We start from the raw sequence: 12,727 nt of genomic DNA on the forward strand, positions 1-12,727 counted from the left end.
AACTTCAATAAAACCAGGTCACCACATCTTCCTTTATCTAAATCCTGAATTGTACAGGTATCATCTATCTACATGCCTATTTTCCACACACCTTTAAAATCATTTAACAAAGAAGAGGTCTTCCGAATAGAGGTACCACTATAAATAGCCCCTTGTTTTCTGGAAATCTTAAATTAGTATACAATGGAGTGCATTAATCCTTAATGGTTGTCGTTTGCAGATGTGTTACATATTTGTTTTTCGTTCATTTTTGTACATAATTTAGGCCGTTAGTTTTCTCGTTTGAGATGTTTTACATTTATTATTTCGGTGCCTTTTATTGCTGACCATGTGGTATGGGGTTTGCAAATTGTTGAAGGCCGTACGGTGACCTATTGTGTTCTTAATGTCTGTGTCATTTGATCTCTAGTGGAGAGTTGTCTCACTGGCAAATATACCACATCTTCTTTTTAATATTGTTAAAATGAAGTAAAAAGCGATCGACTTTCACTAATGCCAAAATGTTGAAATAAAAGTATTGAACGTCATGTTAGACTTACCCATTGGAAATATAATATAAAGATGAAAACAATATAATTCCTATAAACAGACTGTTTATCTGTGCCATATTTTTTTGACTGAATAAACCCAACGAAGACAATCGCAAAGCTTATACTTATCAACAATAGATCCCCTTAAAAAGGGAAGTTTATATCAAGGACCTACACATATACAAAATGCACTTGCAGTTTCAGATAAAAAGTTATGATGATTCATAATTGTGAAGAATATATGAAATACATTTTCTAAGTAAGTGTTGCGTCATGTCATTTACTCACGCTTTCAAACAAAGTATTAATATATTTACACCCACGCACTATTGTTATACTTCATAGTTTATATTTCTGAAACAAGTTTTAGTTGAATATATATATTTTTTACAAATAACAATAGATTTGAACACAGGGTGTGACGAGCGGGGTTTCTGGAAACCCCTGCTTCTACGTCCCGAAACCACAGTCTTTTGTTATTCATAATTCGAAATTGTTTTTTTTCAAAAGCAAGAACATAAGAAATTACTAATAGCATTCACTACAAAATGTGTCAATCATATTAAAAGAACATATTTCAGGAAATTACATTAGTAAAAAAACATTTAGCATCTATTTTTAATTAAAAATAATCATTTAATTCGGATACTCCTTTACTTATTGCTAAACATTTTTATCCCATATGACAATGTCGTTTAGAACGTACATGTAGAAATCTTTAATTTTAATTAAACATAAAAACAAATATTTTTCATTTTGACTAAGAACAGTCTCAAGGACAAGTTTGCGATTCCGCTGAGTGCAAACGTTTTTTTGAAGGTAGGTTAAAATAAAATTAATAACTTGGCTGGTAATGATTCCCTAATATTTGTCCCAAAAAAATTTGCTCTAGTTCCATTGTTGAAAAAGTTATGTAACAGTATAACCATCAATTGCACATATCATATGTTTACTATTATTTCTTTACGTTGCTTTAACTTGCCTGAGTACCACATATAAGGTAATATGACGGAACATTTTATAAATCGGAGGCAAAAGTCGGTTATTTGAAACACGTTTATTTAGTAAGCTAATAGCCAAATTGATAACAAAACAAATTACGAAAAACAAATATGACAAACATGAACCGACGACAGCCACTGCACTACAGACAACTGACTTGAGACAGGCATATACAGCAGGTTACGGGGTTGAACATTATTTATCGCTCAATATTCCCATATTCATGTCGTGGATAGGGCTGTAACCGATCCGTGACAACATAAGAACAAACTATAAAAAAAAACAGTTGAAAAAACTTAAAGCAGAATTGGTATATTTGAAAAAAATTATGTACATCTAGATCTGCTTCTATGAGATTTAAAAGTTTTATATAGGTGTACGATTTAAGATGTTTTGCATCTCATAAACGTAGTTGTTTTAAGTTTACTAAAGGCCTCAGAGTATATAGAATGAAATTGAGAATGGAAATGGGGAATGTGTCAAGGAGACAACAACCCGACCAAATAAAAAACAACAGCAGAAGGTCACCAACAGGTCTTCAATGTAGCGGGAAATTCCCGCACCCGGAGGCGATCTTCAGCTGGCCCCTAAACAAATATATACTAGTTCAGTGATAATGAACGCCATACTAATTTCCAAATTGTACACAAGAAACTAATATAGAAATAATGAATAATCTTAAAAAAGAAACTAATATAAAAATAATAAATAATCTTAAAAAAAGAACTCTGCTTGGTAGCTAAATTAATATTTTTTTTAAATACTAACGGCATTGAATGATGCATTGTGGGTAAATTTGTCGGTTTTCAATAGCTAAATTGATAGTGTGTCATCATTACAATTTCTTTCATTTTTAAGATTTAATTAATTGCAGAAAGTTACTGGTGGCATCATCTGCTAGAGCTTTTCGTCTATTCATTACTTACAAGCAAGGAACATGTTTTGTCGTCTACAAATAAAATATTTTCTACAAAAAAAGGACTTACCTTGTTTATAACAGAGAAGAACAGCAAACAACAAAGCAATCGTTGCCCTCAAAAGCATTCTGTAATTGTAAAGTTTGAATAGCTTAAATCTTCACTATTTAATATCACAACTTTTTTGTTAAGCGCGTTTCTTGTACAGTTGTACTATACAAATTGCAAATTTCTTCTTTTTATATTTGAGAGAAAATAATGAACTTAATATGTTCTCTCTATACTCTGACGAGTGTCTTATTCTGATTGGGTGAAAATCTCTTTCAATAAGAAAAAAGTCTTAAAATCAATGAGATTACTTTTAACGCATACATACAAATACTAAAAAAAAATTTGTTTAATGCATATATATATATAAATCAGTATAAGTATGTGAAAAACAATTACAACATACATGTAAAAAGTTAAAAGCTGTATAGATTAGCAGATGTTTCTCCATTTTTTTAAATCGTATATTTTGTATTAAAAACATTCACCGTTTCCATTCTCATTTAAATCATGAGTGTTAAACCACACATCAGAACCGACTAGATATTAAGTGTTGGAAAATAAAAAACAGAACAAAAAATGGGTTAATCATAACTTGATGCTTTTCAAATTGAATTGGTCAAGAATCATAAAAAAAATGATGTAATGAAAATAATTACTAAACAGTATATGAACGAATCAGTTACAGCAGGAGGAAACGTCCATTTCTCTAATTTTTGCGCTTTTATCACATGTCTTGATCGGTATGAGAAAAATATTTTCCCACTCTAGTGAAAAATCTGTTCTCGGCAAATGATTGGTCGAATTGTATTGTGACGTTAATTTTCTTGGGTTTTTTTTCTTAATTTTCCTATTGTGACGATACGAAAAAAGGCGACCATGCTTGATGACTTCACATAAAAAGTAAACATATTTCTATGACAAGGAGGGCTACAAATCATTAGAGAAACAGATTCCACCACTGTAACTCGTGTTTTACGATATTTCTCCACTCTCAACTGTTAAATTCTAATTATTCATTAAGCTTTTTAAGCCTCGCGCTTTAGATATTAAAATTTAACTGTCTCGAGTGGAGAAATGTCGTAGTACACTTATTGAAGTTTTAGTATCTATATATCAAAGACCACATCGATTGATGAGCGCTTATCTAACCATTGATAACGTAAAGGCAGAGTTGTTCGGATTTCTATATTCTTTTGGCGGTTTAATTTTCAGTGAATAAGATCAAATATATTATAGGAATATTGTTGCCTTAGTAAATTTTGGGGTTGTTAGTGTGCGCATTGAACGACAAATCTATGTGACGTATAGGATTTTCTGGCGTCGGACACACGGGGCAATGAGTGTATTTGTGGATGGATGTTTATGTGTTCTGTTAGATTGTTCCTTTTAAAACTGTTACACGATAATGTCTGATGTACCCATATTTTGACTATTTTATTTATTGTGTCTGTTTAGTTAACGCATCGATGTAAATATAACGGAATTTGATGTGACTGTCATCAAAGTGAGAGGGTAAGAGCTATAAAACCAGGTTTAATCCACCATTTTCTACATTTGCACATGCCTGTACCAAGTCAGAAATATGACAGTTCTTGTCCATTCGTTTTTGATGCGTTTTGTTATTTGATTTTGCCATGTGATTATGGGTCTTTCCGAATTGATTTTCATCTAAGTTAAGTATTTTTGTTTTTACTCTTTTCTATAATCTTCATATGCATTTCTTAAAAGGGAATTCGCAATATATGTAATATTCTACATCATAAATTACATTTTATTGAAAAATGTATGAGACAATCTGTTAGATAAAGAAAGACAACTGTTATATTTCTGATGAATATGTTATACATGTAGTTTTTACGACTTTATAGAATGTATAAGCTTATATCGCTGTTGATATATTGTAAAGTTATGTTTACCTTTTATATTGTTTTTTCCGCTTTCTCTTATATGACTTAGTACAGAGTACAGTCTCATTTTGAAGTCAACATATGATGTATATTCGGTTATTTGGTTATCTCTATTGCACATGAAATTTGAATTAAGACAAAAATGATAAGTGTTTGTTCTGTCGTTAAGAAATGATGTCTCCAATATTTTCGCCTTTTTTCGCCTTAAATAATAATATAGGTGGTCGTCAATATAACTTTCTGGTCAGCAGGATTTCCGTACCTATGAAAAAATCATAAAAAAACAGTTTTGCTTTACCTTAGACCCAATAGGACCTTGTATCCTATAAATGAATGTACAGGCATCAACAATCATCTCTTTACTTAATTCAACACAATTAAGAAGGAAACCTCAGTTATGAAAAATATTTATTTATTTTTAAATGCTAAAAAAGAGTTATATTTTAACAACAATTGATAAGAAAGTATGATATTATCATACATGATGACACAAATATGTCATGCACATATTACGCAAGATTGATTGATTGATTGATTGATTGATTGATTGATTGATTGATTGATTGATTGATTGATTGATTGATTGTTGGTTGCTTAACGTCCAGTGGCAATGTTTCGCAAAATTAATAGATACAAATGTATTAAACATTAAGTCAGACAATGTTATAAGTTTTCCAGACTGTTTGTGAAGTTTCAAGACTAAATGCACGGGATGTGTATTGATTGGAATTATTATGAAAGAATAAGATTCATTGATTAGCAATAACTACTTTTGAACTAGCTTTCAATAACTAAGAGAACACTTAAATCCGTGGTGGTTTTTTTTTGTCTATTGGTTTTATGATACTGTTAGTTTGTGCTATTACCAATCTTTTGATGTATGACCTAAGCCAATTACAACTTATTGTTACAGTAAGCTTGAACATATATTATTATACATGACAAATAGACCAAGAAAGAAGAATACTTTATATATTGATATATTGATAATGTTCTTTCCATAAACAATCCGAACTTTTCTGATTGGGTTCCATTAAAAGAGGGACGAAAGATACCAAAGGGACAGTCAAACTCATAAATCTAAAACAAACTGATAACGCCATGGCTACAAATTAAAAAGACAAACAGAAAAACAATAGTACACATGAAACAACATAGAAAATTAAAGAATAAACAACACGAACCCCACCAAAAACTAGGGGTGATCTCAGGTGCTCCGGAAGAGTAAGCAGATCCTGCTCCACATGCGGCACCCGTCGTGTTGCTTATGTGATTACAAATCCGGTAAATAGTCTAATTCGGTAGGTCAAATTCATGAAAGAGAAGGGGATTGTAGTTACGACGTAAGGAACATATCCGATATCATTTATGAAACGGTTATTCCATTACGGTCAACCAACTCGTGATGGCGTTCGTAAAATTTACGAAGAGATGATTTCAACTTCACCATTTGGAACTTTTGGTTTAATAGCTTCCTTTCGAGCAGTAAACCTCTATCAAGAAAATCATGATAGGAAATGCAAGCACGGGAATATCGTATCAATTGGGAGATATATACCCCGTATGCAGGTTCTGCTAGAATGTTGCTGCTTAGAAATGGAAAGTTCACAATTGGAAAGCTGAAATCATCTGTTTTGTCGTAAAATTTTGTTTTCAACCGACCCTCATTGTAAACGTCATCAGTGTCTGAGCAGAAAGGTGACGTACCAGTAGTTTGTCAAAGAACGTCTCGTCCTTTTTCTAAAAAAAGGTCATAGGAAGGTACCAAGACTTTGTTGATAAATATTCCGTATCAACTTCACAAATAATACATGATGGTCTTGATGTATAGATTATGCGTACTGATGTTGTTTATCATCTTAACAACGTGTTATATTATTCTTTCATTTGTCTTTGTTCTATTATTAATATTACTTTAACTGTTGAACTGTTTTATGTGATATCCATTTAACGTGGCTCGGTACTTAAACATCCTGTCAATGTGTTTGTATTGTCTTTCATTTTTTGCTGGTGTGTTTTGTACAAAGTCAGGAATATGACAGTTGTTATCCATTCGTTTGATGTGTTTGAACTTTTATTTTTGCCATTTTATTTGGGGAATTTCCATTTTGAATTTTCCTCGGAGTTCAGTATTTTTGTGGTTTTACTTTTTGTATATGCAACTTTTTGTGTTTCTTTGGTTCTAACAACGTGACTCTGTACTTTAAAATATCCCGTCAGCATGTTATTGTTCTATAATATGTCATTAGGATATATTTATATTATGAATTAGAAAATACGTTGAACCACAAACGTCAAAAGTAAAATCACAAAAATACTGAAAATTATTCAATCGCGTAGTGGAATGAACTATTTGGGGATTCTTATCAATTCTATAGAACTTTTGGAATATTCAAATCCCGGTCTATTCCTGAAATTAACTCTTACATACTTTTGATTTTTAAACCCTGTATGCTAACATTGCCCATGTGAAAAATTTTTGTAGAGACAAAAATAAGACGTATAAAAATTTCTGACGTCAGAGTTGCGAATAAATGAATGTGTTTGTAGATAGATGTTTTAGTGTTTTGTAAAATTGTTTCTTTAAAAATTGTTACACGATGATGACTGCTGTATCCATATTTTAACTATTTTATTTATTATATTTATTTAGCTCACGCATCAATGTAAATATAATGGAATTTGATAAGACTGTCAACAAAGTGACAGGTTAGCTTTATAAAACCAGGTTTAAATTACCAAGTCAGGAATATGATAATTCTTGTCCATTCGTTTTTTATGTGTTTTTTTCATTTGATATTGCCATGTGATTATGGACTTTCCGATTTAATTTTTCACAGTATGTTTGTGATTTCACTTTTTTTTTTAAATGATAGAAGACAAAGTCAACAATTTGAGATTATACAAATGTTATGTCATGTCTTGTTAACATAATATATTACGCAATATTAAGTAGTTCTATGTTATAAGTAGCCATACTGCGTTTTCGAAAGTCAATATTTAGGTTAAACTTGCTATGTTAGTACTGGCTTATACAAAGACAAATGTTTGCTTGATATTGTATCAAACAAAAATCCATGTGGTTGCAAAACAAAGATACAAAGAGGACAAGCGGAAACCACAGGTGGTTTAATGATACACTAAACATTAGTCACAAGAGTAAAGACGAAAAGACAAGTCCATCAACTTCACAAATAATACATGATGGTCTTGATGTATAGATTATGCGTACTGATGTTGTTTATCATCTTAACAACGTGTTATATTATTCTTTCATTTGTCTTTGTTCTATTATTAATATTACTTTAACTGTTGAACTGTTTTATGTGATATCCATTTAACGTGGCTCGGTACTTAAACATCCTGTCAATGTGTTTGTATTGTCTTTCATTTTTTGCTGGTGTGTTTTGTACAAAGTCAGGAATATGACAGTTGTTATCCATTCGTTTGATGTGTTTGAACTTTTATTTTTGCCATTTGATTTGGGGAATTTCCATTTTGAATTTTCCTCGGAGTTCAGTATTTTTGTGGTTTTACTTTTTGTATATGCAACTTTTTGTGTTTCTTTGGTTCTAACAACGTGACTCTGTACTTTAAAATATCCCGTCAGCATGTTATTGTTCTATAATATGTCATTAGGATATATTTATATTATGAATTAGAAAATACGTTGAACCACAAACGTCAAAAGTAAAATCACAAAAATACTGAAAATTATTCAATCGCGTAGTGGAATGAACTATTTGGGGATTCTTATCAATTCTATAGAACTTTTGGAATATTCAAATCCCGGTCTATTCCTGAAATTAACTCTTACATACTTTTGATTTTTAAACCCTGTATGCTAACATTGCCCATGTGAAAATTTTTTGTAGAGACAAAAATAAGACGTATAAAAATTTCTGACGTCAGAGACGCGAATAAATGAATGTGTTTGTAGATAGATGTTTTAGTGTTTTGTAAAATTGTTTCTTTAAAAATTGTTACACGATGATGACTGCTGTATCCATATTTTAACTATTTTATTTATTATATTTATTTAGCTCACGCATCAATGTAAATATAATGGAATTTGATAAGACTGTCAACAAAGTGACAGGTTAGCTTTATAAAACCAGGTTTAAATTACCAAGTCAGGAATATGATAATTCTTGTCCATTCGTTTTTTATGTGTTTTTTTCATTTGATATTGCCATGTGATTATGGACTTTCCGATTTAATTTTTCACAGTATGTTTGTGATTTCACTTTTTTTTTTAAATGATAGAAGACAAAGTCAACAATTTGAGATTATACAAATGTTATGTCATGTCTTGTTAACATAATATATTACGCAATATTAAGTAGTTCTATGTTATAAGTAGCCATACTGCGTTTTCGAAAGTCAATATTTAGGTTAAACTTGCTATGTTAGTACTGGCTTATACAAAGACAAATGTTTGCTTGATATTGTATCAAACAAAAATCCATGTGGTTGCAAAACAAAGATACAAAGAGGACAAGCGGAAACCACAGGTGGTTTAATGATACACTAAACATTAGTCACAAGAGTAAAGACGAAAAGACAAGTCCATCAACTTCACAAATAATACATGATGGTCTTGATGTATAGATTATGCGTACTGATGTTGTTTATCATCTTAACAACGTGTTATATTATTCTTTCATTTGTCTTTGTTCTATTATTAATATTACTTTAACTGTTGAACTGTTTTATGTGATATCCATTTAACGTGGCTCGGTACTTAAACATCCTGTCAATGTGTTTGTATTGTCTTTCATTTTTTGCTGGTGTGTTTTGTACAAAGTCAGGAATATGACAGTTGTTATCCATTCGTTTGATGTGTTTGAACTTTTATTTTTGCCATTTGATTTGGGGAATTTCCATTTTGAATTTTCCTCGGAGTTCAGTATTTTTGTGGTTTTACTTTTTGTATATGCAACTTTTTGTGTTTCTTTGGTTCTAACAACGTGACTCTGTACTTTAAAATATCCCGTCAGCATGTTATTGTTCTATAATATGTCATTAGGATATATTTATATTATGAATTAGAAAATACGTTGAACCACAAACGTCAAAAGTAAAATCACAAAAATACTGAAAATTATTCAATCGCGTAGTGGAATGAACTATTTGGGGATTCTTATCAATTCTATAGAACTTTTGGAATATTCAAATCCCGGTCTATTCCTGAAATTAACTCTTACATACTTTTGATTTTTAAACCCTGTATGCTAACATTGCCCATGTGAAAATTTTTTGTAGAGACAAAAATAAGACGTATAAAAATTTCTGACGTCAGAGACGCGAATAAATGAATGTGTTTGTAGATAGATGTTTTAGTGTTTTGTAAAATTGTTTCTTTAAAAATTGTTACACGATGATGACTGCTGTATCCATATTTTAACTATTTTATTTATTATATTTATTTAGCTCACGCATCAATGTAAATATAATGGAATTTGATAAGACTGTCAACAAAGTGACAGGTTAGCTTTATAAAACCAGGTTTAAATTACCAAGTCAGGAATATGATAATTCTTGTCCATTCGTTTTTTATGTGTTTTTTTCATTTGATATTGCCATGTGATTATGGACTTTCCGATTTAATTTTTCACAGTATGTTTGTGATTTCACTTTTTTTTTTAAATGATAGAAGACAAAGTCAACAATTTGAGATTATACAAATGTTATGTCATGTCTTGTTAACATAATATATTACGCAATATTAAGTAGTTCTATGTCATAAGTAGCCATACTGCGTTTTCGAAAGTCAATATTTAGGTTAAACTTGCTATGTTAGTACTGGCTTATACAAAGACAAATGTTTGCTTGATATTGTATCAAACAAAAATCCATGTGGTTGCAAAACAAAGATACAAAGAGGACAAGCGGAAACCATAGGTGGTTTAATGATACACTAAACATTAGTCACAAGAGTAAAGACGAAAAGACAAGTCCATCAAATACATCAATAAACGCAAGTTTGGTAAAACGAACCGGTGATGTTTTGACAATGATGTCAGCTGAATATTTTTTTTCTATTTCAGCTGTTCAACTAACATTATTAAGACAAGACGGTTACAAAATCAAGATACAACATGTTGACCTCAAGATGTATTTCATAAATTGTTTAGGGGAGGGAGAAAGGGGTGTATGGAGCTACATTGTAAATGCATATCGTTTTAACATGTCAAACTCCTAACGTTGTGTTGTATGTTTCCCCCTTTTTCAAATGCATGGAAGATCATCTAAATGTCATTAAAGATTTAAAGTTTCTTTGATCTTAGACTAAAGAACTCTCTTTCTTTTTCCATCATACAGAATTGGTTGCATGTTGGGCCTTCTGACTTCGCTTAATAAAGTAAGGTACTTTTCAGGCTATGTTACATACAATATAGAAGATTCGTTGGACGGTTGAACTGTCTAAAAAAAAAACCTTAACAAAAACAATTCAAAATTCAAATTCTACATTTGTATAACGAAGGTTATCTGGAGTCGTTTGAAACATTACGAGGGAATTCAACGAATTTGGGTTATCTTTGATCTGGTATATCGAATTCCTTAATTGACTTCTGTTGGTTTCTTTTGAATATTTAATAAATATAAATACACCAGAATGAGAAGTATATTCATGGCGATCTTTTAACAACCAGACCACGTAGCACAGTTTTCCACAAATTAATTAAACTAGAAAAACATGTATTGAAGGCCGTACTTTAACCTATAATGGTTTAATTTTTAAATTGTTATTTGGATGGAGAGTTGTCTCATTGGCACTCACACCACATCTTCCTATATCTATTGAATTTCTTTTAATGATTTTTGAAAATAAAGACTTTCTTATAAAAGATCGTTTTAGTTCGTTAGAAATGCAGAGCATTTTGCAGATTTGCGTAATTAGCGAATATTTATTTTATTAGGGTTTAAGAAGGCCAACAATTTTTTTTAATGAATTATTCTGTTTTGTTAAGGGGCGTTGATAAAAAATATCTTAAATTATATATCCACATACAAATCCATGAAAGTTTATTCATTTAGATTTCATTTGATATGTTTTTTCTATGAATCATATTAATCGTCATTTATTCACAGTTCAGTAAGGATTTATAGTAAATAAGTTTATATAGAGTAAATCAAGAGTACACACCAATAATATAAATGAAAACCCGAACTGAGTATTGACTTGGGTAACAAAATTTTGAATAGATTATGCAGCTGAAAGGTTATGTATGTCTATTCGTTTTATGTGTTTTGTCGGGTTTTTTTTATTTTGCCATTTGATTAGGGATATAAACTCACCATAGACTTTCCGTTTTGAATTTTCCTCGGATTTCAGTATTCTTGTTATTTTACTTTTTTGTCGTTTAAAATAATCATTAAGTGCCTGGCACTTGTCCTCCGAACGTAACAAATATGTTGTCGATCAAGAAATCAAGCATCCTAATAATGTCATTTTCAGAGAATTTTATGTTTGAATCAGAGTGATCCTTTACAAAGTAGAATGTATCCCTCCCTGAGGACACGATACTTGTATCTAGGTTGGCCATTCTTTTTTATGAAACAAAGCAATACCAACTTTTTCAATTTGTCTTTTTGTTTGGAATGGGCATACTTGTGTAAAGTGTAGAAAAGTCAAATGTTTCAAAACTATTACAAGATGAAAGAGAGTCAGATTGTATGTACTTTAAAAGATCTTTGGAATATTTAATTATCCACATCTGATTCACGCAACGTCTAGAATAGGCAGTTTTACAATAACTTTTTAGCCCGTCTTTGATTCCTGATAAAATAGATGTAAAATAATTTAGAAAGAGGTTTCGTGGAGCACTTGGAAGACCCAGCAATATACCGTTGTTTATAATGACACTTATGTAGTTTAGGTATTCAACACAATAGTGGTAGATCCAGTTCTTCATATTTGGTTGAAACTCCAATGGAACATAGTTTGGTTGAAATCCGGTCAATTTTGTCAAATTTCGTCAAAATCTCTCATTTTGACCTATTTTGGATGCGGAAATCAACGCTTTGGAATAAAACTTTGACACAAATAGTTCTATTTTACTTTCTCACATGTTTTTAACACAACTTAAAACATATTTTATCTTGTACCATTCAATTTTATAATCGGGACCAAACGTGGCACTTACTCAACATATTTCCAAAGATTAAAACAAAAATGTACAGATTTGGATGAATGTAGTATTTCAATTCATCTGTAAAGAATATTTTATGATTATATTTATCTATCTGGACAAATGAGAAAATGTGCTTCGTAACTAATTCTCGTAAGATAGCTTTAAAAAAACTATACGATCAA

General features: G+C 30.8%; 1 protein-coding gene across 3 annotated transcripts in view; it reads right to left on the reverse strand.

Annotated features, from left to right (window-relative positions):
* Nucleotides 1-654, reverse strand: part of LOC134707309 (uncharacterized) — a 37,369-nt gene extending 36,715 nt beyond the window's left edge. For 2 of the 3 annotated variants that reach the window (XR_010105697.1, XM_063566956.1), the window contains exon 1: nucleotides 540-648. Coding sequence is in view for 2 of the 3 variants with exons in the window: in XM_063566956.1 (XP_063423026.1) it covers nucleotides 540-607 (68 nt within the window). In the remaining variant the exon portion in view is untranslated. Of the gene's footprint in view, nucleotides 1-539 lie in introns of all 3 variants that reach the window. The other variant, XM_063566957.1, reaches the window with a different exon arrangement.
* Nucleotides 655-12,727: the final 12,073 nt, after the last annotated feature.

This window comes from Mytilus trossulus, chromosome 2, assembly GCF_036588685.1.
Source record: "Mytilus trossulus isolate FHL-02 chromosome 2, PNRI_Mtr1.1.1.hap1, whole genome shotgun sequence".
Lineage (NCBI taxonomy): Eukaryota > Metazoa > Mollusca > Bivalvia > Mytilida > Mytilidae > Mytilus > Mytilus trossulus.